This window comes from Marmota flaviventris, chromosome 18 (assembly GCF_047511675.1).
Source record: "Marmota flaviventris isolate mMarFla1 chromosome 18, mMarFla1.hap1, whole genome shotgun sequence".
Lineage (NCBI taxonomy): Eukaryota > Metazoa > Chordata > Mammalia > Rodentia > Sciuridae > Marmota > Marmota flaviventris.
Window position 1 is genome coordinate 9,583,337 of NC_092515.1, and position 26,711 is coordinate 9,610,047.

Genomic DNA, 26,711 nt, shown 5'->3' on the forward strand with positions numbered 1-26,711 from the left:
TAGGAACTTGCATTTTCTTTTTCTTTTGGTACAAGGGGTTAAACCCAGGGGGTGCCTAACCACTGAGCCACATCCTCAGACTTTAATTTTTTTTTTTTTTTTTGGTATTAGAGACAGCGTCTTGCAAAGTTGCTTAGGGCCTAAGTTGACAAGACTGGCTTTACTGATTGATTGGAACTGGGGATTGAACTCAGGGACACTCAACCACTGAGCTACACCCCTAGCCTTTTTTTTTTTTTGTTGTTGTTGTTGTATTTTATTTAGACACAAGATCTCACTGAAACAGGGTCTCACTGAGTTGCTTGGTGCCTCACTAAAATTGCTGAGGTTGGCTTTGAACTTGAGACCCTCCTGCTTCAGCCTCCAGAACTGCTGGGATTTTATGTACATTTCCTTAAAGTGGGACAGGAGCACAGGCACAATTATGGGGAGAAAGGAAGTCACGTCTGGAAGGGGCAGAAAAGGCTCATTCTCAGGAAAGACCCCAGGGTGGGGTGGTGGTATGGGATGGGCAGGGAAGCCCCCAGCCCTCCCATGTGTCCATCAGGGGTACACACGCCTGAACACGTGTACTAGACATACTCTTTCTACCATACAAATGGCATCATGTTCTGCCCACCAAGGATCGCCATAACAAAGGTCCACAGTCTGGTGGCTTAAACAATGGCAATTAATTTTCTCATAATTCTGGAGGCCAGAAGATCAAGGTGTTGGCAGGGTTGGTTTCTGCTGTATTTTTCCTGGACTTGTACACTGCTGGGGATTGACCCAGGGTTTAGTGCATGGTAAGCATATGCTTGACCACTGAGCCACACAGCCAGTCCTCTCCTTGGCTTGTAAATGGCTGTCTTCTGTGTCCTCTACAGCTGTCCCTGTATGTTTCTATGTCCTGATTTCCTTTATAAGGACACTAGTCAACTTGGATTGGGGCCTACTCCATTTTATCTTAATTACTTAAAAAAAATTTATTCTTTAGTTGTAGGTGGACACAATCCCTTTAATTTTTATGGGGTGCTGAGGGTCAAACTCAGTGCCTCACGCATGCTAGGCGAGCATTTCCCACTGAGACACAACCCCAGCCCCTTAATTACCTCTTTAAAGGTTCTACCTCCAAATAAAGTCATATTCAGAGGTGCTGGGATTTAGGGCTTCAAGATATGCATTAGAGGGACACACACGAGCTGGCCCAGGACATGTGGTTGCTCTATGCTCAGCCTCCAGGAACTGCCAGACTTCCACCATGACCACAGGCACAGTAACTCTTTAATTTACACTTGGCCGTTTCCTCTGGTTCATTCTGCCTGCTAGAGAATTCTTCCAAATCAAGACGAAGCTAACCTCCACAGTGTTCAAAAGTAAAGGCACGATAGGAATGAATACTTACCAATGGGCCATCTCACCTGTGGATGGATGCTTAGGGAGATGCCGGCTAAGTGATTTTGCTTGTTTCTTTTTGTATTTTGAAATCAAGACTTTTTCCCCCCTCCCTCTGGCCAGTGTCTTTCTGTTTTTAATGATGTCTTTACTGGGCATCTATTAACTTTTTTCTAAATTATTTTTTAGTTTTAGGTGGACACAACATCTTTATTTTTATGTGGTGCTGATAATTGAACCCAGTACCTCACGCATGCTAGGCGAGCACGCTACCACTTGAGCCACATCCCCACCCAGCCCCAGCATCTATTATTTTTTATGATGGGAAAAATACTTTTAAAATAGTACAATAAATTGTGGGAAGCTGTGGCTTGAACAAGAATGTACAGAAATAAGATCCAAGCCAGGTGCGTTGGTACACACCTGTAGTCTTGGGACTTGGGAGGCTAAGGCAGGAGGATCAAAAGTTTGAGGCCAGCTTCCCACTCAAAAAAAAAGGCTGGGGATGTGGCTCAGTGGTAGAGCATCCCTGAATTCAGTCCCCAGTGCTGCAAAAGAAAAATGAGAGGGGTGGGGGAGGGGGAGAGAAAGAGGGGAGAATTTAGCTTTAACTGGAGTGAAGGGTTTGTGGGAAGGTAAGGTCAAATTGTTCCAGTCCTTGTGGGCTCTTAGGGGTTTATCTAGAGTGTCTGGTGCCATGGATTTGTCTAGGATGGGCACACCTCCAGCATAGTCCACCCTCCATCCTGGAAAGAAACCGTGGCCAGGACCTGAGGGTGGCACCCTATCTGGGGAGGGGGGGGGGCAGCAGGCTGGAAGGCTGCAGGGGGCAGTCTGCATGGGTCATGCCTGTTTTCAGGCGACTGCACCCAGACACACTGACCACAGATGCCATGAGCTCTGGGAGGACTGCCGTCAAGCCCAGCCCATCGTGAGGCTGGGAAAGACAGCGATGACCTTCTTTTTCTTTTAAGGCCAGGAACTTTGTGCTCGGCTGTGCAGATGTGCAGTGAATTGGCCAGAGGAAAGTCTGGGTCCTGGGAGGTCACTTGTGAGCCTTAGAATGTCCTCTCTGGTAAGATGATGTCCAGTGGTGTGATTTATGCTGTGGCCTTCGAGTCTCCTGAGACCCAGGCTGGCTGTGTGGGCTGGATGGTCACCAACCAACCCTGCTGACCAGGTTGGGCACCAGGGCTCAGTGAGCTTCCTCTGCCAGAACACATTCTGGGCGTCCCACACGTGCCCCCCAGGGGAGGGGGCTGGAAGCTTGGCCTGGTCTCCTGGGTCCCGCCCAGTGCTCACCTTCCTGTTGCTGGTGAAAACCCTGAGCGGACTTCTCTGAGCCCAGTGGATCCTCCTGGCACATTACTGAACCTTAGTGGTCTGGGGCCCTCTGACCTGCAGTAACTTCAACACCCAGTCCCGTGGGAGCAGGCCAGCTTCTCTGCTGACCCCACACCTGTCCTCGCCCTCCTCCTCTCCCCTGGGCACAGGTGGCCTGCAGCCACTGGCCAGGAGCACTTTCCCAAGGCCCACACCAAAGTATGCCAGGGTCTGAGAAGGGCCTCTTGACACCAATGGCCGGCAGAGGGCAGAGATGGATGGGGTCTGGAAGGTCACCAGGGGGTCAAGACCCCCTCAGAACTCTGCCCTCCAGGTGTCTTGCAGGACAGGTGTGGAGGGGCATCTCCAGCTGGGCCCAGGCTGGAGCCTCTCTTAAGCGCCTACTGTACCGGACTGCTTGGGGGGTCAGGCCAACTCCTGGGCACACCTCCAGATCACAGTCACACAGCCCTGGCAGCCAGTGGCTCCACCAAACAGGATGACTTACAATAATGACTTTATTTTAACATATTTAATTACAGACATAAAACAGCTGGGGAAGGGGGTGGGCCCCAGCCTAGCCCCACCCTGGGGCGACCAAGAGTAGGTGCAGGCGAGGCCTCCCTGATGACCCTCTTTCTGGGGGTCTTCCTATGGCGGGGCCCTATTGCTTTAGCAGGGGAGGAGCCATGCAAACGAGGGGGGGCAGAGAAGCCTCCTGGCCCCGCCCCACCCCGAGCGGCCTTCCTCCAGAATGCCCAGGCTGCCCCCAGCCCCAGCTCCTCCAGCGCCTCCCTCTGCCCAGGGAGCAGACCCTCTGGCCAGCCCCGCTCTGCTCCCCACCCCCTCTGCAAACCTAAAGGGGAATAAATACAAACTTTACAAAGTAAAAGGGGGTCCAACGATGCCCTGGGGCGGGGCCTGCTCTACGCCTGCCCAGGGCTGGTGGAGCGGAGGCCCCGGTGCAGCTGCCCGCCCTCACATCATTCCTAGCTGCAGCAGCGTGTTGGCGTAGGCCATGGGCTTGACGTTGGGATGAGGCTGGAGCCGAGACAGAGGGACAGTCAGCATGGGGGACCCCTGAGCGCCCAGGTGTACTACCCCCTCTCCAGGCCTGGGGAAGGGCAGAGGCTCGAGGGGTGACTCACCACTGCTGTGAATTGGTGGAACTGGGGCCGCAGGTCGGAACCCCGGAGGTGGATGTAGGAGGCTTTGTTCCCCATCTGGTCGCTGCAGGGACAGGAGGGAAGTGACTACCGTGGTTGGGACAGGGCTGGGGGCTGAGAGAAGGGAGGGTGGAGAAAGGGGAGCAGGCAGGAGGGGGTACAGGTGAGGGGAGTGGGAGTGGGTGGGGGCGGCACCAGCTGGGCACAGCCAGCCCCATGGAGCTGGGAGCTGATCCACCAGGAGGTGCGAGGGACAGAGCTATGCGCACAGGACACTACGGGATGTCCTCCAGCCTAGGCTAGGGCACAGGCCACCCTGCAGGTGTCTGGACTTCAACAGAAAAGAGGGAGGGGAGTGGAGGGAGAGGAGGAGGCAGGAGCTCACTGGTAAAGAAAGGAGAGGAGAAAAGTTTTCAGAAATGTCTGGGTGACAACGGGAGACGGGTTTGCTCTGAAACGGCCCAGGTGGGGCAGCCTGGGGGACGTCCTGGGGGGACATCGTGGGGGATGGGGTGCCCAGTACAGTGAGTGTTCTATCCACCCTTCCTACAACGGAAATCTCCCATCACAAAAAGTTAAAACCAAAACAGACAAAACCCTGTGCCTGGGAGGAACCCTGGCTGGGGAGGGTGGAGACGCACCAGTAGTTGGGGGCGGAGAAGACGGTGACGCAGCGGCCACCATGTGCCACTTCGTAGCCCTCGGCCTTGACCTCGTGGCTGCGGATGATGTAGTCCAGCTGGTTCTCCTCCAGGAAGGCCTTGGTCACGTCAGGCCCGAACTGGCAGCTCACGCCCCGCTTGCTGACCGAGCGCCCATTCTGGGGGTGGGCCATGAGAGGTCAGGGTGACCCCTGGCCTGCCCCGCCCGCTCTGCCCACAGCCCACGTCTGCTGGCCCTGGAGACTCACCTGAGGTTGTGGATCCGACCATAGCAGGTCACACATAGGACCTGGTGGGGAAGGGAGGGAACATCAGGGACTGTCCATCTCCGGGGGGGGGGGGGGGGGGGCCCTCAGGCCACCTCGGCCCAGCAGTTTTAGGCCTGTGCTGCTGCACCAGCCAGGTGCCTGCCCCACAGCACAGCCCGGGTGGGGGTCAGGCAGGGGACAACTGGGGTTGGGGCTCAGGACATGCCCACTGGGTTTCCGAGCTGGCCTGTTGTCCCTGCGGATCTCCCCTTGCCTCCTCCCCCAACCCATTATTCCATTAGAGCTCCGACGCCAGATGGAGCATTCAACGTCCCAATTCAGACCAGGCCCTCGTCGGCTCCGAGTCCTGGTGGCTCCCCACTGCCTAGGAACAAGGACCCAGCTCCTCACAGGCTGTGGGGCCCTGCAGGATGCGTCCTGGGGAAGCTCATGTCCAACAACAACCCCTGGACCCGCCACTCCGTCCCACTCCTGCTGCGATCTGCCCTGCCCTGGGCCCCTCTGTGCAGGCACCTCTTCTTCCTGTGGTGTCAACTGGAATGTCACCTTCCTGAGAGGCCACCCAACACCATCCATATCCTCCAGGACACGTGCCCTCTGTGGTCTCTCCCCAGGACTTGAGTGGCACCCGAACACCTCCCTCCGAGGGGCGGGAGTCAGATCCTGGTGGTGACAGGTGTGCCCAGGGCGCAGCATCCTCGCCCTGCACTGTGGGTGTCTCCCTGGCCAGCGTGGCCCTGTGAGGGGCCCTGACTCAAGCCACAGGTAGGAAACGCAGGCTCCTGGTCTTGCTGTCCTTGCCAAGAGCAGAAGGCCCACGGGAGCCATGGGAGCCACGGGGGCCCAAGCTGCAGCTCAGGTCCCAGCCCGGGTGCTCACTGCCTCCTGCTGGTCCCACTCACCAGAGTCCGGGGGCTGCCGATTCCGCTCGATCTTTCGGATATCGTCTAGGGTGACGCCGTCTTCACTAAATAAGCCTCCATGCATGATCTGGGGAGGGGCAGGTGGCGACTGTGAGGGGACAGCCCCCCCAAGCACTTCACCCAGACACGGCCGCGTGGGGGGAGCCTCACCAGCACTTTGCCGTTGATGCACTGAGCCAGCGGGAGCCACTCGAACACCTCGCTGAAGAGCTCGTACATCTGGGCTGTGTACTTGGCCTTCACCTCACCCTCAAAACCATAGATCTGGTTCATGTTGTCCGTCTCGTGGTTGCCTGACAGCGACAGAGGACAGAGAGCTCCTCAGCCTCTGGGCTCATCAGCACCCTCTGCCTGGCGTGCTCAGAGGGACTGAAGGATTCCTCACTGGTGGCCAGCAGGTCCCAAGCTGATGACAATTCATACGCCAGCCCCTGGCCCTTCACAGGAACCCAACAAGATACAGACACAGCTCCTAGTCCATTTTCTGGGGGACAAATGGAGGCTGGGAAGGGCCCACAGGCACCTGTGACCAGGACCAGGCCAGTCTTGGGGCTCTATGGCCATGGGATAGCCTGGGCTATCCCAGCCCCATGGACCTCAGGCTCCCCATGGCAGGCCTCCCAGGCTGGGGGCGGGTGCCCCAGCCAGGCCCTCACCACCCCCGCTCCTCTCACCCACCCCCACCCCATCTGCTAAGGGCCCAGCTGTCCTGCAGCCTGATGAGCTCCACTAAGGGGGCTTGCCCGGCCCACCTGGCCCCTCCCAGCCACCTTAGTGGCACTCATCTCCCATGAAGCCCCACCTCTCCCTCGACCTAGCCAAAACCAGCAGTCCTTCGAGGCCCCTGAACTTCACAGCCCCCAGGGAGCCAGGTTCCACTGCCTCCCCACCTGCTCCAGCTCCCACACCGATCCTCCATTTGTGCTCTACATAGAGGTTGGGAGACCCACATTGGTCCCAAACAGAGTCCTCTTGGAAGCCAGGAGCTCCATCCACCTCCCTCTCCCAGGGTTCCTGCTCAGACTGCCCCCTGCCCCCACTTGAGTCCCATAGCCCCCTGGCTGAATCTGGGACAAACCAGAACAGCTCCCTCTGCCCCAGGACCTTTGAACACATAGCTTCTGCTACTCTCCCCCCAATTCCTGGCTCTCTCCTCTTTCGGATCCTTGGTCCAGCTGTACATCCTCAGTGGGGGCACCCTGAATAAGCCAGCCCTCCAGCCATCCCAGCTCTCCACTCCCTTTCCCACTTGGATGCTCCTTGATGCAATTTGCCAGTAGCTCTTGTGCATCTCCTGCAGTACCCCGGGAGCCCTCTGGGGGCAGCATTTTGCTCCCCAGGGCTCTGAGGAGCCAGCACAGTGGCTCTGGGACACTTCAGGGAACATATGGGCTGGGAACTTGCCAATGGCCTACCAGGCCCCAGAGATCAACACATGCACTGTGCTGACACTGGAGGCGGTGCCGATGGCCTGGGCTGAGCGGTGACATCCCTGCCAGGGGCCTCACCAGCTCCCTTCTCTGGGACACACCAACTCTGTCTCATCATTTTTTGGGGTTTTCATTTAAAAAAAAGTTATGTGACTCCTCTTTGGGGGTAATACCCGCAGTGATCCCCTGCCTCCCGCCCAGATCCTGGCCCTCTTCTCTGGAGGCCTCTGGCCCCTTCTAGGGGACGTCTCAGGGGCTGGGGCTGAGGAGGGGCCGGAGGGAGGAAGCCTCCAGGAGCAGCCCGCCTCGTCCAGAGTGCTGAGCAGAACCCGCTGGACACCTTGGCCGGCGTCACGCAGGAAGCCTGTTTCCGTGCAGATCATCAACAGGGCCTCTGACGGCCACCTGCTGGACACGGTCACACTGCACACACCTGGGCTGCTCAGGTACAGTGCTGCCCTCAGTGTGGCGCTGGCCTGGGGCAGCGCACAGCCAATCAGGCCTCACCAGGTGGTCCTGCGCACTTTCTGGGTGAATTCACCCATGACCCTGACCTTAAAGCTCAGGGGGGACAGCCCAGACCACAGTGCCTGCAGGCCCGGCACCTCCAAGCTCACCTCGAAGTAGGTGAAAGTGATCTGGGTAGAGGAGCTTAAAGCCGAAAAGGGTGAGAATCACTTCAACTGAGAAGGAGCCACGGTCCACAAAGTCGCCATTAAATATCTGCCCTGCTAAGGAAAACATGGCGGGCAGAAGGTGGGCTGCACCCCGAGTCTGCTCACCTCCCAAGGAGGTGGCACCAGGGGGTGGGGACCTGCACTGTGTGGCTCTGGCCTGAGGCTCTAGACCAAACTGAGGCCGATGGCAGGAGGCCCCGGGTGCTCATCTGCTTCAGCTGTCCCCACAAAGCAGGCCTGAAACCACAGGAGGGATGGCATGGGACTCATGCCCAGCCATACACAGGCCCAGGGTCCACCCCCTGGTTACTTATCAAGCAAATATCATGATGTCAAAAATGTGTAGAGTGGGGTGGGCCAGGTCTCAGCACCTCCTGAGAGGTGAGCCCATGAGGTGGGCCCTCCTGTCCCCATGTCACACACGAGGAAACTGAGGCACCAAGAGGTAGAGCGACTGCCTCAGTCACACAGTTGCAAATGGCCAGGCCTCCCTGGCAGGGTCCTCTCCCTCACACGGTCGGGTGGGGGTGGGACAGGCGGGCTGTGCTGAGAAGGATACGTAGGGGTTGGTCTCTGAGGGTAAGCCGTTGAGCTCAAATATGTTGAGGAGGTCATAGAACTGGCCGTGAGTGTCCCCGCACACTGTAATCTTCTCTGTCTGGAAGAAAAGAGGCCACCGGAGAGGGAGGGGCCCAGAGAGAGACGTGGGGAGGGGGCAGAGGTGAGGGGAAGGGCGAGAGATCATGGCAGACCAAGAAGATCCATGCAAGAGACAGGGACAGCAGCACAGCAATGAAGAGGACAGACAGAGACCAAGAGGCCAGGAGAGGGACATGCGGGAAGACAGACAGGGTGGCGTCAGGCACAGAGGGAAGGGCAGACCGTGCCAGGTGGATCTGTGAGTTCCTGAGCTCAGCAGCCCCTCCCGAGCCAGGAGGCCACCGCCCCCCACTGGCCCCTTCTCCCACTGCCCCTCAGGCACCCCTCTCTCTAACACCAAGCCGCACCCCCGGCCCCCACTCTTTTATTGAGAGAGAGTCTTCATAAGTTGCCCAGGCTGGCCTCGAACTTGCCATCCTCCTGCCTCCCACATGGCTAGGATTATGGCATGCGCCACCACACCTGGCTCAACACGCACCTCTTTAAGCGTAGTCTCCACGAGTGTGCTCAGCTTGGAGAGGACCTCTTTGACCTGTACCAGAATCTGAAAGGCAAGGCAGACTGTGAGTGGGGACCGGCTGGGACAGAGGTGCCCATCCTGGCAGGTCATATGCAGCATTCAAGTCTCCAATGGATGCTGGAGTTTCAAAAAACAGCTTAAAAATAATGTTTTAGAGAAAACCTGGGGAAATGACACATCTGGAAACGTAGGTGATACTGCTGTTCATGGACCGAGATGACCTGGACAACATCACGTATCTCTTTCCAGATTTTCAGGCCAGCCTGTGGACACCAGTACTGGTCACCACTGTCACATCAACAGGTGGGACAGCTGCACCGCAGTCGCGCAGAGGACTCCCCTGGTTTTAGGAGATGCAGGGGGAACTTATTCTCCAATGGTTTGGGGGGAAGAAAAGAAAACAGTGCACACGGACACGCAAGGAGAGGGCCCCAGGGCTGCAGGGGAGGGGCATAGGTGCCAGGGCCCGCTCCTCCACTGCCCACGGGCCTGCCATCCTCAGAGCAAAGCGCTGGGAGAAGAGTGTCAACAAAGGTAGGAGGTGGCCACCTCTGGTCAGAACCCAGACGGCCGAACACTGCCACTCTCATGGGAGGCCGAGGGCAGCACCTGCCCGGGCTGAGTGTGGGGAAGCCAGTGGACACCCGTGGCCGTGAGTGGGCTGCTCTAACAGGTGAGCGCCCAGGGGTCGGCCATGGCAGACTGCCCTTGCCCCCCACCAGCTCTCCAGGGCCTCCAGAAGGCGGGGCAGGAGGAGGCCTGTGGCAAAGACCCCCGAGTTCCGAGGAAAAATGCCCCAGCAACCTCAGCGCTAGCACAGTGCCTGCTCCACAGGGTCCCAGCTGCCAACAGCACAAAGGCACCCCGGGGGTTTCTCCAGGGGGAAGGTCCCAAGCCCTGCTGAGGGGACAGCTCCAAAGTCACTCTGAGAACTAAAAGCTGACTCCAACCAAGGCCGCGGGACTGCAGCCCAGGCCCGCAGCCCACGCTCCTGCGGCCTGACGCAGAACGCACGCAAGGCCATTTTGAGGGAAATCTATCTACCTCGGTCTCTGTGGTGCCTTTACACGGCCTCTGCTGGTGTCCAGAACTCCAGCCTTAAACGGCACGGACACACGCGGAGCTCTCTGGACTAGTCATAAAGATGACAGGCAGGCGGGGCTGTGGCAGTAAATGAGTGCACTGTGTCCACCTACAATTACAATAATTAAAAAGGAAGATGGGAGGCCACTGTTTTTTTTTAATTTTTTTTTTTTTTAGCTATAGATGGACACAACAGCTTTATTTATTTATGCGTTTGTTTGTTTATTTATTTATTTTTATTTGGTGCTGAGCATTGAACCCAGTGCTCACACATGCTAGGCAAGCGCTCTACCACTGAGCCACAATTGCAGCCCCGAGGCCACTGTTCTGAATTAAGCTTCTACAAGAGGCCACAACAGGCCAGGCCAAAAATCAAAATGGTGTCACTCCTGCTGACGCTCCACATCACTGTGCCCGTACTCCGCTCTTTATCTGACCTCCTCACAGACTTGGTTCCTCACACAAAGCCACCTGCAGTTCTCCCTTGTCAACCAACCAGTTATCTTTATTTTGTCCCCATCTTGCGAGGACAGTGACCTGGAGGCGACCCATCTGTTGTGTGTTCTTTTCTGCTTCCTCCAGCCTCTGCAGCCCCAGAGCCTCCTTGCCTCAGCTCACTCACCTGGTTTATGGGATACGGTACTGTCTGACTCTAGAATCAGAAATAAAGCCCATCAAGATCTTCAAACTCAATTACTGTCATTCTGTCCTTTGGGCTAAAGGAAACTGGAAGGCCTGCGTAGCAGCCCTCAAATCAAAGATCTTCTGATCTTCTCCTGCAGCCCCATAACCAGAGCGAGGTCCTCGGGAAGTTCACCACACCACAGGAGGGGATGTTGTGCCCGGCCAGTCGTCACCGTGACAGCCTACTTCCAACACAACAACTCCTACCTGAGGCCACTGCTGACCACGGGCTTCCTCTCTCATCCCATGGCCAGCCATCTCCCTCCCACAGGCCCCTTCCCAGCGCCTTGCTGTAGCGCTTGCACTTTGGACCCTGGAGTCTCTGCCCCTGTGGACACGCCCCTCCCCCCCCCCCCCAAGCCGCTGCAATACCAGACCTCAGACACGGGCAGCTGCCATCTCCTCCTCCTCCTCCTCCTCACTGCCCTCTAACTGAGAGCACTCGGGGCTGGCGGTGCTGGGAGGCTAGCCCGGGGTCTCTGTGTGTGCGCACATGCAAGCGTGTTACCTGGTAGGCGCATTTCCTGTGCAGTTTCTTCTGGTCCTTGTACCACTGCATGAGCTCCTTCATGAAGGTGATTGTCACTTTGCCGTCCTCAAGCTTGGGCCCACTATACTCATCCTCGATGGCTGCGTGAACAAGGGGACCAGTCAGGGGCCTCACCTACAGCAGGGTGGGCAGGGGCCTGCTCCAGGGATGGGGCAGATGTGGCTGTACACGTGCAGAGACGCAGAGCGAGAAGGTTCCCGTGAGGCTGTGACATGCTGGTGTTCCTGGGTTTTAGGGTTAGCATGCAACCCTGAAATCCACGGAGCCTCCACAGCGCTCGTGCCCTGTTTCCGACAGTACCAGGCTGCTCCTCTGGAAGTTGTCTTTCGCAGGGCTGTGTCCCTGCCCTTTGCCCAGCCTTCTAAATTCTAAGAAAAATGGCACCTAAACGACTAAGATGTTGACGTGAAGGAATCTTTCTTTAGATTTACGGAGTCCAGAACATCTGGTGACCTCATATGACACCAGAACATGCCATCCTGCCCCTCAGTCTTCACTCCTGGGCTCAATGAAGCTCAGAGACAGCGTGAGGTTAAAAAACGACTGTCTGGGGACTGAGGAACCAGCTCCCGAGGACAAGGCCAGCCGAGATGTGCTTCCCACAAAAGGAAGAAGAGAATAAGAAAAGGACCAGAGACCACCAAGGGAGGAGGAGTCTGCGGGCCTGTCCCCTGCCGCCGCCCCGCCTCCCCCCCCCCACAGACTTCCCTAAAACCGTCTTGTCTGCCCCGTCTTCCCAGGGCACAGGCCCTCAAATACGCCCCTTTCCTTCCTACCAGTTCTCGTCTACTGAGGGCAACCAAAGGAACGTGGGTCCAGTAACCTAAGAGCCCATGACGAACCTCCATGACACCCCAAAGAGGCAGGGCTCAGGCAGGAGGAGAGCGGAGCCCCGCCTGTTAGAGGATGCCCGACGGGAGCACGGCCACACGGGAGCTGAGGGGTGCAGTACAGTGGGACAAGCGATGCCCACTGGGACTTGGGACTCCCTCCTGTGCTGAAGTGATGAGCCTGGGGGATGAGGGCGCGGGGCGGCTGCGGGGTGCAGAGGAGGAGTCTAGACGGGTTGCTTTGACCCTCTCAGTGGAAACTGCCTCGGAGAGCTGTGTGGCCACCAGCAATAGACGGCCACGAGCCAGGTCCCCAGGGGAGCCCTGAACACAGCTGGCTAGTCAGACTGATGCTGCTGGCCCTGGGGCCAACAATGGGTCCCAAGAGGACCAGACACGGTTTCTGGACTGGGCTTTGCAAATGCCCAGGGAGCCCTGAACAGCGGAAAGCCCACCCTCCCTTCTCCACACCCAGGGCCGGACATGTCCAGCAATCCGCAGAGACACCCTCCTCAGGGGCCTCGCTTGTCAGAGCCGTGGAGGGGAAGCGGAGGGTCAGTTGTCTAAATTGAAGGGAGACAGAGGCAGGAGGGCTGGGCCTATGCCTTCGTGAGTGTGCACTCACTCTCAGTGAGGCCCGAAGGAGTGTCCCCGGGATTCTCCTGTGTTCCCGGTGCATCTGGGGCGCAGGGGTGGGGACACAGGAGTGACTGTGCAGCTCTCACCCTGAGGGGCACACACTAGGAAAGGACGGGGCTGTTCATCATGGCCCTTCCTTCCTCCCACGAGGAGTGCTGGCCGGCTTGGGGCCGCAGCGGTGAGCGCCAGCAGCCGGCAGCTGGGAGGACTCCCAGTCGAGATGCTGGACCCATGTGTCCGACCTTGGGGGAGAAGTCCCAAGGCCTGCTGGGGTGGCCTGGGCCTCCACTCCCTCTGGCAAAACTGGGGTGAACCGGGAGGCAGGTCCACTGCTTAATTGGCCCTCAGGTCCCGCCTCAGCCTATTTGAATGGAGACGGATGGCGGGAAGGGCACTTGCTGGACCACGATAAAGGAAAATTCTGAGAGGTCCTAAATTTAATTTCAAGGTTGGAAGATGGCAGGGAGAAAAGATAGGGAAGCCCATGGGTGAACACCTGCAGTGGAACCGACACATCAACGCCACGCTCCTGACGGTGCACAGAGGCCGGCTGGCTGGCTCCCCTGCCCACCCCGCCCCGTGTGCCTGGACACAGATTGCTCTGGGCAGGGAGGGTGGGCACCGGCCCGACTCACTCATGCTCTCGATGTCCAACGAGTCCACTACGGAGCGCTTGTGCTCGTCCCCCGCGATGGCCCGCTCAAAGGCCTTCTGCTTCACGATCTTGTTGCACTCTTGGTACTTCATCTTGGCATCTTTGTCATGGGGCTTCACCTTCACCACCTGGGCGGAGCGAGGGCAGGAGGTGGGAGAGCGGCGTCAGCACTCGGGAGGAGGAGTGGACGCTGTAGCTGCCCTCGTCTGCCCTACCCTGGGCTCTGTAAATGCTGCAGTGAGACCACCCAGGGTCCCCTGCGCTGGTGGGTGCATCTCCCTGGGCATCTGCATCCCGGCCCTGAGCACGAGAGCTGCCCACACAGGGCCCAGACCGGTGCTCCTGACGGAGCTCAGCCCTAACTCCAGGTGTGGCAGCACAGCTCGGGCAGCTGAGGCGGGAGGATCACAAGTTCAAGACCAGCCTCAACAACTCAGCAAGGCCCTGTCCCAAAATAAAAAAATAAAAAGGGCTGGGGATGTGGCTCAGTGGTTAAGCACCTCTGGGTTCAATCCCAGTACCAAAACCACACACAAAACCCCAACAACCCAACCAATAAGAAACAGTGTGCGTCTGAGGACCACGGGCTCCGCTGCAGGCTCCTGAAGGGAGCTGGCACAGGCCAGAGGGCTGTCTGTGCAGCTCGCGCGCTGCTGTGATGCCAAACAAGAGGGCGCCTGGGAGGAGGGTGGCGGCTCAGTCACGGAACAGAGTGGACACCTCTGCCGTGCCACGCTGGAGACCTGGACACCCGGTTAGGTCTGAGCTTCCTCCTCTAAGAAATGGAAGCTCTGCGGCCAGGGCTGCTGGACGGGATGAGCAAGGAACCCAGGCCTGGGACTTGGACCTCAGGCTTTTTTTTTTTTTTGGTACCAGGGACGGAACCCAGGGGTGCTCGGCCACTGAGCCACATCCCAGCTCTTTTTATGTTGTGTTTTGCGATGGGTCTCACGGAGCTGCTCAGGGCCTCGCTAGGTGCCCAGGCTGCTTCGAATGGACTTGGGCTTCTCGGGAGAACCCTGACCATGGTTTCCTGCAGCTTCCTGTGCTGAAGAGACGTGAGGCTGGGGCCATCCAGGTGCCGGCTAAGAGCGGAGGCAGCTCTGGTGAGCCAACCCTCTGCTGTACTGCTCAGGGCCACCATGAGAGTGGAGTGAGGGGCATGTGGGAAGCAGGTGCAGTGGTGAGGGCGCGGGAAGCCATGTCAGCCAGCGCCCACGGCTCTTCACAGCCCCCTGGCATGGCTGCTGACCAACTCAGCAAGATCAGACCCAGTAAGCACTGGACACAGACTTTGGGACACAGGAAGTTCCCCGTTAAAGGAGTTAGTCCCTGCCCCCCACCTTCTATCCTACTTCCTAAAGACCCGGGTCTTCCAAGCTCAAGAGCGGACAGCACCAGACTCAGCTCCTGGCCCTGCCACCTGCTGTGACCTTGGGCAACAGACCTCACCTCTGCATCTCAGTTAGTTAACCTGTAGCTATTTTAGCTGTGTGCTTCTGCCTGACCCGGTGCACACATGCCCCATGGCCTCTCCAGGAACGGGACCCCCATAAATCCTGGGCAGGGGACAGAGCACTGAGGGCCAGTCCTGGCCCCCAAGGGGTAGGGGCTCCCCAGTGGTGTGAGTCAGAAAACTCAGCAAAGACCCGCTACTCCCCGCGGGGAAGGAAGCAGGGTGGTGAGGCTGGTGCACCCTGGGGTGGAGGTGTCGACCAGGAGGGCAGGCAGCAGCAGGGGGGTGGCAGCCCATGCCTCCTCTGTCCAGGCAGGCCCAGGCTGGGACTCCTGCCAGGCAGTTCCACCTGGGGTGTGGGTGTACAGCCAGGCAGGGGAGGCCCCGGCAGTCTTCATGGGAGGGGCTGGGAATCTACGCCACTACTTGGCCTGGCCCTCGGGGCCCATCCTGCCCCCCACTCTCTGTTTGCCCAGTACTAGGCGGCAGACCATGCGAGTCTCCAAATGTGCCAGCCCCACCCTAGCGGCAGGACTTTGTTCGGGAGGCCCCTGCCAGACACTCCATCTCCCCCAGCTCCTTCCTAGCTCCAGTGCCACCTTCCTCTCTTCCATGAAGGCCACCTGCCACTGACTGGGGACAGGTGGGCTGTGGCTGCATCCCCCAATGGAAGAATGGTCAATTAAGCATTTCTTCTGAGCCAGTCTGCTGCCCACAGGCACCTGCAGGCCAGGAGGACCGCAGAGACAGGCAATGACGGCACAGGGAGAACGAGGAGGGGCAGAAGCAACAGCAGCCCCGGCACCAGCCACCAGTCGGGACTGGGAGATGCTGCCCCGAGCAGGAGCCCGCTCACTGTATCTCCCCTGCAGCTCTAGCTCTACGGGTAGCCAGCAGAATCCTCGTTTGACAGATGAGGAAACTGAGGCCCGGAGTGGCGAAGTCACCGACCTGCGAAGCCAGGACTCTGTCTTCTTCCAGGTCAACCTGGGCCAAAGCCTAGGCTCTTGATTTCCACCACGCATGCGCACGCGGGCAGTGCTTCCCCGCCAGCGCTCCCCCTGCCCTGGCCAGGGTTACTTGGCTCCCACTCCTCCTGCTCTCAGGGCATCCTGCGCACCCCAGGGAGGCCGCGTGGCATAGTGGCAGGCTCTAGGCCAGGCCTCCTGGGTCTGGTGGGCGGCTGGCCTCACCTCTTGAGCCTCCCTCCGTTCTAGGCAGCGGGGTGGTGCCAGCACCCCAGGGAGGGCTGGTGTGAGAATTACTGCCAAGCGCTTCCCTGAGGCCAGCAGCAAGCAAGCGTGCAACTCAAGGGCCTGCTGCTGCTGCAACGCCCTGGGTGGCTGACCAGGACAGAGAAGGGACCTGCCAAACTCCTGCTCCTGGGGAAGGTCCTTTGTTCCAGGTGAAAAGGGCCTGGTGGGACCTTCAGGAGCTGGGCCTGCTGGGCCAGAGCTCAGTGCTGGATACCTCTTCAAAGAGGATTATCTGAAGCCAGGCCCGGAGGCTGTGCCACACAAGGCTGAGGTGCGAGGACTGCCCCCTGGGTGGCAGAGTGAGACCTGGTTAAAAAAATAAACAGTGGTGTCTGAGCTGTACCGAAGTCAGCCTTCTGATGCTACCTGGTCGTGCCAGATGCCCTTGGGGGAAACCAGGATCTCTGTGTGACTTCTCCCGACCACATGGGAATCTGTGACGTTCCCCAATAAGCAAGCTGTCTTTAAGTAAAGTCTTCGGTCAAGTGTGGTGGTGTGCGCCTGTGATACCTGCTTCTCAGGAAGCTGAGGCAGGAGGACTGCAAGTTCAAGGTCAGCCTGGGCAACTTAGTGAGGCCCTGTCTCAAAATAAAGTAACAGGGGCCAGGGATATAGCTCAGTGGCAGAGCACCCCTGGGTCCAATCCCCAGTACCACCAAAAACAACAACAAAAACAAAAAAGTAACACAGGCTCATAACATCCCCACGGGAAGCCCTGGGTGCCGCACGTGTCTGGGCTGGAGCATGTCAAGGTACATGGAGCACAAGCTGGTCTCCATCTGAGCTGGCCATGAGCCTGGCACCTGACCACAGAGCCCATGCCTCCAAGCTCTGCAGAGGCGACCTTCAGACTCCTGTCTAAGACCCCCAGTAAGAAACAGGTGCTATTTTACATTTGTATTTGTTTAAGTAAGATACATTTGTACACAAAACAAGATGAACTTTTCCTTTTCCACACGATGAAGACCAAAATGCTGACCTCAAACCATTCACCAGACTTTGTGCCCATGTACAGTTCCACTGGTGGACTGTGGGCCAGGGTCCTGCTAAGTGACCCTGCAGGAGGGTCTCACAGCAGTGCTGGCCCACCAAGGGCAGGCAGGCAAGGAGGTGGAGGCAGAGGGCAGCCCTTTTGCTCCAACCAAGGCCAGGCCTTGGCTCGGCCTCCATAGCAGCTCCTGATCTAAGAAGAAGACGGGCCTGAGTGAGTCCTCTGTGAACCTGCACCTGCCACAGGATGCCCTCTGGAGGACGGGGTAGAGCACGGGGACAGGAGCTGCCCTTGTGCCCCAGCATCAGGAGGCAACAGGGCTGACATCCTGCAGGCAGCAGACTCATGTGACGTCCCCATGTGGACAGTTTAGGTGCAGCATGTGGCCGCACCTCAGGTCGGTCCTACAGAGGGTCTGGGTTCCCCACCAGCCCTCCATGGCACCCACGATGCTGGGGATGCTGGGACACAGCTCAGAGGTGGGGTGTCCACAAACTGGCCGGGATCAACCACCTTAGGCTCCCAGAATATGGGGAAAACCTTTTCCCAGGCCCAAGAGTGCCCTCGACCTGTCCTGGGGATCCTCTCAACCTCTGCGCCCAGCGTCCTCTAGGCCCCTCCTCCCTGCTGCGCCCTGCCCCCAACCCTGACGCCTGTGGTTACTCATTACTGAGCCACCAGCCCCAGTGACCTTTACTCACGACTTCACCAGAGCCCCACAGCTGCCCAGGAGGCAGTCACTCCTCCTGTCACCATTTTTCAGATTAGGGCACCAAGGACAACAAGGGAGTGGCTTGGCCAGGTAATGGCTTATAGGGACATAAGCCGCCCTTTCCCCCACTCTCCTGGGGTCACTCCAGACCCACTTCTAGCCTTCGCCCCCACCCTGACAGTGCCCCTGGCCTCAGCTTGGTGCAAGGTCCCACCCCGGCTGTCCACCCCGACCACAGCCAGGCTGCCATCTGCCCTGGCTCCCTCCAGCTGCCGACGTGCCCCTCCGTGCCCCTGCTGCCCTTCGCACACCACAGAAGGTGCTGGGTGGACCCAAGTGACAGTGCATTGATGTGTGGCGGGTGGGGGAATCCCCGACACTCAGAGCCATGCCATGTGCCCAAGCACTGTCCCCAGAGCACAGCACGCACCCCACTCTCAGGGAGCCAGTTCTCTGAAACAGAGACATGGTCTTAGGGCCACTCTGGGCTCAGATCCCAGCTCTGTCCCTTACCAGCCGGGGACTGCTGGGCGGATGACTGGCGCTCTGGGCTGCAGGCTCCTCACTCACAGTGAAGGTGAGCCAGCTTCCCCGGGGGACTGGCCGGCCACGCAGCCAGCTGGTTCTCGTGAAGGGTCAGCACACACCTGTCAGAAGGTGTGCGCTCAGGGGGTCCCCACTGGTGTCCCCCCAGTGGGGCAGGGAAGATGAGGAATCCTGCCCTGCTTTAGGTCCTTCCTCACCACGGGGCGACACATCCCTGTGTGCTGTCCCTCAATGGCATGGTGGCCTCCACTTCTCAAGGTACAGATCCACACCTGAAGTTACCCTCTGCACTACTCAGTGGGCGATGGGGTTGTCCACCTGGCCTGAGTCCTGAGCTGCCCCAGAGGCTGTGCTGTGCTGACCAGCAGAACCAGCCGCATACTCACAGGGGCTAATTACTACGTGACCCCAGCATGTTCTAGGCGCCAAGGAGCAGAAACTCATTGATTCCCTACAGCAGCCTGCTGCTCTCCTCGGTCCACAGACATGGAAAGCAAGGCAGAGGGGCAGGTGACTTGTCCAGGGTCACAAAGCAAGTGACGGCAGGGCTGGGACCCTACAGTATGCTCCTGGCCAGGGGGCCTCGTGGGCGCCTGCTGGGGAGTGCCGAGCGAGGCGGGAATGGCCGCTCGCTCCCTGCACTTCTGGCCCCACCATCTACCTGGCCCAGATGCCGGGAGCTGGCCCGTGCCCCAAGGCCCGGCTCACCGTCTCGTAGTCACGGAGGGCAGCCCGGAACTTGCCCAGTGCCATATTGCTGGCGGCCCGGCGGTAGTAGCCCTTGATGTACTTCTTGTCGATCTCGATGGCCCGCGTGGCATCGCCCAGCGCATAGCCGTAGCACTCGGTGCGCAGGTAGGCCAGGCTGCGGTTGCCATAGTAGATGGCATTGCTGGGGTTCAGCTCGATGGCCTGGCTGTAGAACTTGATGGCGTTCTCGTAGTCCTTGGCTGTGGAGAGGAGGAGACGTGAGGCCGGGCTGCCACCGGAGGGGGGGGTGACAGGCACTGGCCCAGTGCTGGCCGAGTCTCCTTGTACACAGATGGGGAAACCCAGGTCCACAGTGGAACTTGAAATATCCCCTCCAGCCACCATCTCCAGCACCCAAATTCCACACACTCACCCTCCCAAAGCCCAGGCTGGACACTACTTCCTTCGGGACCTCAGGAGGACCGTCTAGAGTCCTCACCACAGTCAGGAAGGGGTGATCTAAGTGTCAACCCCAACCAGCAAAGTGAGTCTGCCCAAGCCCACGGGTGGCCCAGCTCCCCAGAAGGCCAAGGAAGGAAGAGGAGATACAGGGAAGGAGACGACCCAGGCCTCCAGGAGAAGGGGACCCCGAGGACAGAGACATCAGCCTGGAGGAGGAGGGCTCCTAACAGAAGGAAAAGTGGGTGCAAAGGCCCCGGGTGGGACAGGCCTCCCGTCTGAGGGCGAGGAGGCTAGAGTGGCGGAGGCAGAGCGGGCTGGGGAGACAGGTGAGGAGAGAAGGAAGATGGGATAGATTCCTGGGGCCCTGGCAGCCACAGTGAGGTCTGCATATTGATGTTCTAAGTGTGGAGTGACAGGGTGTGACATCCAGACAAGGGCAAAAGGTCAGATTTTATTTAAATGAGCCACAGCTGTGCCCTGCACTTTACATCCTGATCTGCAAAATCCTCGTGTCTCCATGGCACAAATACCATCTGGCGCTCACTCTACACACAAGCCACAGAGGTCTTGCTCAAGGTCAAGTGCCCGTCTGTACCTGCAGAGCCTGGCTTGACTCCTCCCACCTGCCCACATAACGCACAGGAGAACCAAGGCCTGGAGAGCCGCGGGGCCTGCCTGGATGGGGACCCTGATGTGCCAGATGCCATACAGGGCGGAGCCCTCGTAATAACCCCAAAGACAGCTGCCTGTTCTGCAGATGAGGGCTCTGCTCAGGGAGGGAAGGTCTGAGCCCGACTAAAGCAGGCCAAGCCCCAAATGCTTCCACTCCCACCTCAGGGCCCGGGGCAGGAGTGGTGGGGACAAGGCAGGTGGCCTGTGCCGGATCCCTGGCTCCACCTTTACTGGCAGAGCATCCTGAGTCCTCTCCTACCACTCACCCCACCTCTGCTGGCCACACCACTCACCTGACGGAGCCAGTCTCCCCGGGGTGGGCCCCGTGAGGGCCGTCTCCCTTACTTCTTGAGCTCTGGCCCTGAATTGGGACACAGGAGCCCCCTAGCCCTGGCCTCCCTGAATCACAGTCCAGGGGAGAGAAAGCCCTGGTCCCTGTCAGCGAGGACCCAGAGTGTCCAGAGTTCGGGCACTCTGAGGGGACACCACAGCCGAGCCCTGGGGGACAGGAGTGAGTGGCTCAGGGAAGATGAAGGACAGAAGGAAAGAGACAGAGAGTGACAGGGACGGAAACGAGAGCAGGGAGGAGCCGGTTCCTAGGGAAACAGCCAGCAGCAAGGTGACCATCCTTCTGGAAACCTTTCAAATGGCTCCAGTGTCCCTCCTTGAGGAAGCCCTACTTGACCTGCAGTCTGGTCAGGTGCCCTCCTGGGCTGCCCCAGCCCTGCCCACCTGGTTGTCACTGTCAGGTGAGGGCAGCACCATGAGCCTTAGGAGGGCAGAACCAGCACCGGCTCCGACAGGCCTCCCTGGAAGGCCGAGCCTGGCTGGCCAGCGCTCTGGGCAGGCTGGGAGAACTGAGTGGCACCCGAGATCTTGAGCAGGCCCGCAGCACAAGACCAGGACAAGCGGTCCCCTCCCCAAGCCCGTCTGTTCACCTGAAATTCGAGAGCCACGGGGCTGAGTTCTGTGAGACCAGGAAGAGTGGCAGCAGCCCAGAGCCACTGCACGAAGGGCCCAAGAGGGACAGGGACGGGGAGGGGCCCGTAGCGAGCGGCCGCCTTCTGTACCCACCCAGTCCTGCCTCACAAGCACCAGTGCACCCCCTCCTCAGACGGCCCCAGGGAGCGAGGAGGAAGCGGAGGCCCAGCAAGGTCAAGTCACTCACCCAGCGTCACAGAGGAAGGTCTGAGCTCAGGCAGCCTGGCCCCACCCTCGGTGCCCACCTTCCTCTCCACCTCTCAGGCCAGGAGCACACCTTAGGGGGAATGCGCTCCCCCAGCCCCACTTACCGAAGGGGGCATCGGGTCCAGGGAAAGAGGGCAGAGCCACCTCCCCTAGACTCAGAATGAGCAGGGACCAGGCTCTGCCCCCAGGATCTCTAAAGTGAGACCAAGCTCACAGAGGAACAGCCATGGGGGGACAGGGACATCCTGAGTCCCTAAGACCCCCCAGGCCCTCCTCTCTGCAGGGCCCGGTGCCTCTGGACATGAGCGCCAGGCACGTGGCGAGGAAGGGGATATCCGGGGCTGTGCCCACGCTCTGACCTTGGCAGGCAGTTCTGCTTCCGAGCCCGGCTTCCTCTAGAGAACAAACAGGGCTGCAGCCACCTACTTCCCGCCCCGGGGAGGTCGGCGAGTGTACCTGGCCACCACCAGGGCTCAATTAAAGTGAGCAGTAATTATCTTTTATTGTATTCCCACAGCCCCCCGAGCCTGGAGCTCTGTGCCTGCCACCACCTGCCAGGCAGCAAGAGGCCCGGCCAGGAGGGGTGCGCTCGGCGGCAGCTCAGTGCCAGCCACTTCTGGCTGCCTGCCCAGGTCCTGGGGGGCAAGAAGCCCCCGCCATGGCCTACTCTTTCCCAGAATTCTTACCTCGCCCCACAGCAGTCAGACTCTTGCTGCTCCTCTAGAGCCCCAGGGAGGGGTGAGCACAGCTTCCAGCCCTCACCCAGGTGGTGACTGGGCCTCGTCCTGGACACCTCAGGCCACTAGCCCCAGAGCCCTGTAGGCTCTTCATTCTGTCCAGTCAGTCTCCTGAGCATCTTCCACACCCACCCCCATTCCCTCCTGCCCGCCCAGGCCCCGGTGCCCCTCTGCCCAGGTTCCTGACAGCCTTTCCCCTGGCCTCCCAGCCTCCAGTCTTGCCCTCCAGAGGGATCTTTCTTTTCCTATTTTCTTTTTTTGGTACTTGGAATTGAACCCAGAGCCTGGCACGCGCTAAGCAAAGGTTCCTCCAATGAGCCACATCCCAGCCTCAGGCCCACCCTTTTTTTAGGGAGACAAGATCTCACTCACTAAGTTGCCCAGGCTGGCCTTGACTTGTGATCCTCCTGCCTCAGCCTCCTGAGTAGCTGAGATCACAGGCACGTGCCACTGTGTTCAGCTCTAGAGGGTCTTTCTAAAGCACAAGTCTGCTGTCCTCTCTGCTCAAAACCTTCCATGGTCCTTGGAGCCCTCAGCTCAAAGTCGAGTCCCTCCCCATGCGCCTGCATGACCTGCTCCCAGCAGCCTCGCCGTGAACTCCTCCCACCCTCCTGACAGCCCGCTCTCTTCCCCAGTGCCAGGCTCTGCTCACCTTTGGGTCTTTGCCACCTGTTTCTTTTTTCTTTCTTTTTGTGTGGGACCAGGGATTGAACCCGGGTGCTTAACCACTGAGCCACATTCCCAGCCCTTTTTTATTTTGAGACCAGGTCTCGCTAAGTTGCTTAAGGCCTGAGTTGCTGAGGCTGGCTTTGAATTTGCAATCCTCCTGCCTCAGCCTCCTGAGTTGCTGGGCTGGGATACATACAGGCGAGGCCACCACATTCTGCCTAGAGCACCCTCCCCACTCTCTCAGGTGGCCACTCTCCTTTCCTCTCTGAAGCACCTCCTGAGTCAGTTTCCGTGCTTCCACCCTGATCAGAGGCTCCACCGCATCTTACCTTCCCACCATTCCAGCCTCCTTTCCTACCTCCAGTCTTGCCTTGGCACCCAGTCTGCACAGCAGCCAGGGATCTTCTTCCAGCACTAATCAGACCAGGCTGCTCCTCTCCTAAAACCTTCCATGGCTCCCTGCCACCTCAGGATAATGGCCACACTCCCCAACCTAGCCTCCAAGGCTTAGCCTCATCCTTCACCAGCCCTGCTCCCCCGACTGATGAAACTTCCCCACACTTTGAATCAGTTTCTCTTCCCACTGGATGGAGGCCCACTCTATGCTGGGCTCTAGATCCTTCCCATCCCACCATCTTCTCCAGCACGTGGCAGGTGCGAGCCTCCCGCTCTCCAGCAGAAGCAATCCTGTGTCTCTACGGGACTGTACCTGAAGCAGCAGACTCCTGGCCCTCACGCCCCTCCTGCCACCCTCCCCTACAGAACCAAGTACTCAAAACACTGGCCACACCTGCTGTCCCTACTTCCTGCTTCCCACCCACTCGCCTGGGCCACCTCGGCCGGCCTCCACACCATCGTTCCCCAGCAACACCCATGGAGCCAGATCTAGTGGTCAGTGCTTGGGGCCTCCCTGGGCAGTCCCTGGCCCAAGGCACCTGCCTCCCCTTCTAGAAGCACTTGCTTCATGATACCTTTCATGGCTTCCCTCTCCCTCATTAGCTACTCCTCAACACCCTCCTTCCGTTCTAAGTATTAGAGTTCCTCAGTGCTCCATTCTAGGTCTTCTCTAGGTGCTATTCTTAGATGACCTCATCTGTTCCTAGGGCATTTCCAACCACAGCTGATCACGCCTAAATTTTTCTCCAGTCCTGACTGGCCCATGTTACCTACTCCATTTCTTCTTGGACAGCTGAGTAAAAACCAGACAAGTCTTTGCAATGACTTCTGACACCCTGCACGATCTGGCCCCAACCTCACCTCATCTTGTATTATTCTCCCTGCAATGTGCTAAAGCTCCAATCATGCTAGCCTTCTTTCATTTCCCACCCCAGGACCTTGGCACATGCTGCTCCACCTAATCAGAATACTCCTCTCCCATTCTCTTTCTGATTTTCAGCTTAAACATCTCCTTCTCTATAACGCACTTCCTGTCCACCCTATCTAAAGACACCTCCAACTTTTATTTTCTACTTCGTCACCTTGTTGGTTTTCTTTTGAAAGAAAATTACTCAATGTGATACTCCTGCTAAATTACAAGCTCAGGGCAAGGCCACATGTGTCTCATTAGCTGCTATACCCTAAGCGCCTTGCGGTGTCCAGAGCACATAACAGGTGCTCAATAAACATCTATCAAATTAATGAATGAACACGTGCCCCGACGTCTCAGTCTTGCCCAAGATCTTAAGTCATGTTATTCTCAGCGCTTCCTTCACCTCTTCTCCCAAGGCCTCCCTCCTTGTCCCTTTTCCTCGGATCACCTCAAACCTCCTGCTTTTTGCTCCCCCCGCCCAGTCTCATGACCTCACCCCGACCCCCACAATTCCCTTATTTTTTGGGCTTCCCCCACACTTGGTGGTCTCCACCCCAAGCCTCCCCCCGGCAGCGCCATCACTGCCCAGCCACATGTCACTGGCTGGTAGCGCCCTCATCAGGCCTCACCACCAGGTAGCACCTCTTTCCAGGTCTCGCTTTTGGTGGCGCCCACATCCCGGTCCCCCTTCCGCCCCACGCCCGGTAGCGCCCGCCTCAGTCTCCCCGTGCAGCAGAGCCCGCTCGGCAGCCTCCGCTGGGTAGCAGCCCTTCTCCCCGGAGCCCCCTCTGTCGCCCCTTGGTAGCGCCACCCCGGGCCTCCCCGCGCCGGGTCACTTGGTAGTGCCTGCCCCGCGCCCAGGCTGCCGCTCCGCGTTGCCATGGTTCCGCGCGGGCCTGGCACCCCCGGCCTGGGCCGCTGTCCACCCTCCCCCGCCGCGTCCGGGCCGGGCGCACCTTTGAAGTAGTCGTTGGCCTGCGTCTTGAGCTCCTCTGCCCGCTTCAGAGCGCCATCAGCCGGGGGCTCATCCCGGGCGGGCTCAGCACACTCAGTCCGCTCGCCCTCCGCCATCGCCATGCCGCAAAGCGACCCCCACCCTGGCAACGGCCGCTAGCGGCGCCCGGCCGAACCGTCGCGAAGGAGCGCCGAGTGCCCGCCGCCGCTGCCGCACAAGTGTCGTAAAGCGCGGGCCCCGAAGGCGCCCTTGGCGCGCCTGCGCAGGATCCCCCTCGCCATAGAGCGCGCGGAGGACAAGGTGACCAGAGGGTCCCCAGACAGCGCCCCTTGTAGGATGAGCCAATGAGGAAAGCGAAAGGGGCGCGCGGGGAAAAAAGGCCCGGCGTGGCCCCTGCTCCCAAGGTTACCGTGTTCCGGGGCCGCCAAAGTTTCTTGGGTCTTAAGGACCCCGCGGTCCTTTCGGGTTGACGGGTGGGTGGCAGAAGCAGGTGGCAGGTGGGGGCTGCCATTCCAGGCAGCGGAGCCAGACCCGGGCGTCCAGCCACCGCCAATTCTTGTGTGACCTTGAACAAATCTGCCCCCGGCCCCCCGCCCCTCCTAGTGCCTCAGTGACCCCTCCGGAAAATGGGTGCTTCCCAAAGTCCCAGCCTCGCGGCTCGGGGGTTCTGATTGTTAACTGAGGACACCCCGAGCCCCAAGGAGCCTCGTTTGTCGCACTGTGTTCGTTCCCTTCTGTGTATTCGGCTCCCCAGGTCCTGCTGAATCTTGGTGGTGACCGTCGCCCGTCGGTGGTCGCTTCCTCTCCCCCTCTATGGCCGCCGCGGGGGCCTCCTAAATCGCTGTAAACCTGGACCACACCCCTCAGCCTTCCATCGCTTCCCAGGGGGGTCTCAGGAGAAGACCCTGGAGACCCTCGACTGTCCAGCCTCAGGCAAACTCTCCGGGTCCCGCCCCCTCGGAGCCCTGCACGTTTTATCTTCTGTGCAGCTTTTCCAAACCCAGGGCCTCCACGCAAACGGGGGCACCACGTCCTTTAAGGCTCTGCTGTCGTTCCCCACTTGGAAGCATCATCTATCCCACCCAAACCTCTTGTCCCATCATCTGGCCCACCTTTCCCACCACCGCCAGCAGTCACCCTAGAAGGTAGGTGCTAACGTCATCTTCATTTGACACATGGTGGTTTGCAGGGATCAACCTACTTAGGCAAGGTCACACTGAGAAGAGACAGGCAGGATTTAAACCCATCTCGTCAAATTCCTGTGCTCTTAATTTCTGCTCTACTGTAGGTACCAGAGCCAGCCTTGTGTGTTCCTGAGTTTTTCTTTTCTTTTTTGGGGGGAGGGGTGTTCTGCCCTAATCCAGCTCAGGCTGGATTCACACAGTTAAGGCTGTGTGACCTTGGGCAAGTGATCACCCTCTCTAAACCCATTTGATGGGGTCCAGTGGGGCTAGTAATGGTGCCCATCACACAGGATTAGAGGAAGTTTTATAAGATCACATGAGCACAGTATTTGGTTGAGGGACTGAAACAGACTAAGTACTTTTTATATTTACTCCATCGCAAGGGACAGTGCCTAGTGCTACAATGCGGGGTGGGGGTAGAGGATCTAGGAGGACCTTG

General features: G+C 58.8%; 1 protein-coding gene across 1 annotated transcript; it reads right to left on the reverse strand.

Annotated features, from left to right (window-relative positions):
* Positions 1-3,197: 3,197 nt before the first annotated feature.
* Ppp5c (protein phosphatase 5 catalytic subunit) lies at positions 3,198-25,281 on the reverse strand. The gene is made up of 13 exons (XM_027945877.3): positions 25,090-25,281; positions 19,115-19,356; positions 13,426-13,573; positions 11,280-11,401; positions 8,963-9,028; positions 8,384-8,482; positions 7,765-7,870; positions 5,868-6,010; positions 5,697-5,784; positions 4,774-4,814; positions 4,505-4,683; positions 3,846-3,927; positions 3,198-3,738 (listed from the first exon to the last, which is right to left on the reverse strand). Exons 1-13 carry the CDS (start codon positions 25,208-25,210, stop codon positions 3,676-3,678), a joined length of 1,500 nt encoding a protein of 499 aa, XP_027801678.1. The 5' UTR covers positions 25,211-25,281; the 3' UTR covers positions 3,198-3,675.
* Between the last annotated feature and the right edge of the window lie 1,430 nt (positions 25,282-26,711).

What these genes read in the sequence shown, in the direction of transcription:
- Ppp5c (XM_027945877.3), bottom strand. Translation starts at nt 25,210, where the DNA reads ATGGCGATGGCGGAGGGCGAGCGGACTGAGTGTGCTGAGCCCGCCCGG. An exon ending in CCCTCCGTGACTACGAGACG is followed by an intron (nt 13,574 to 19,114) that starts GTGAGCCGGGCC and finishes CGCTCCGCCCAG; the next exon opens with GTGGTGAAGGTGAAGCCCCA. An exon ending in TCCACCAATTCACAGCAGTG is followed by an intron (nt 3,739 to 3,845) that starts GTGAGTCACCCC and finishes TCTCGGCTCCAG; the next exon opens with CCTCATCCCAACGTCAAGCC.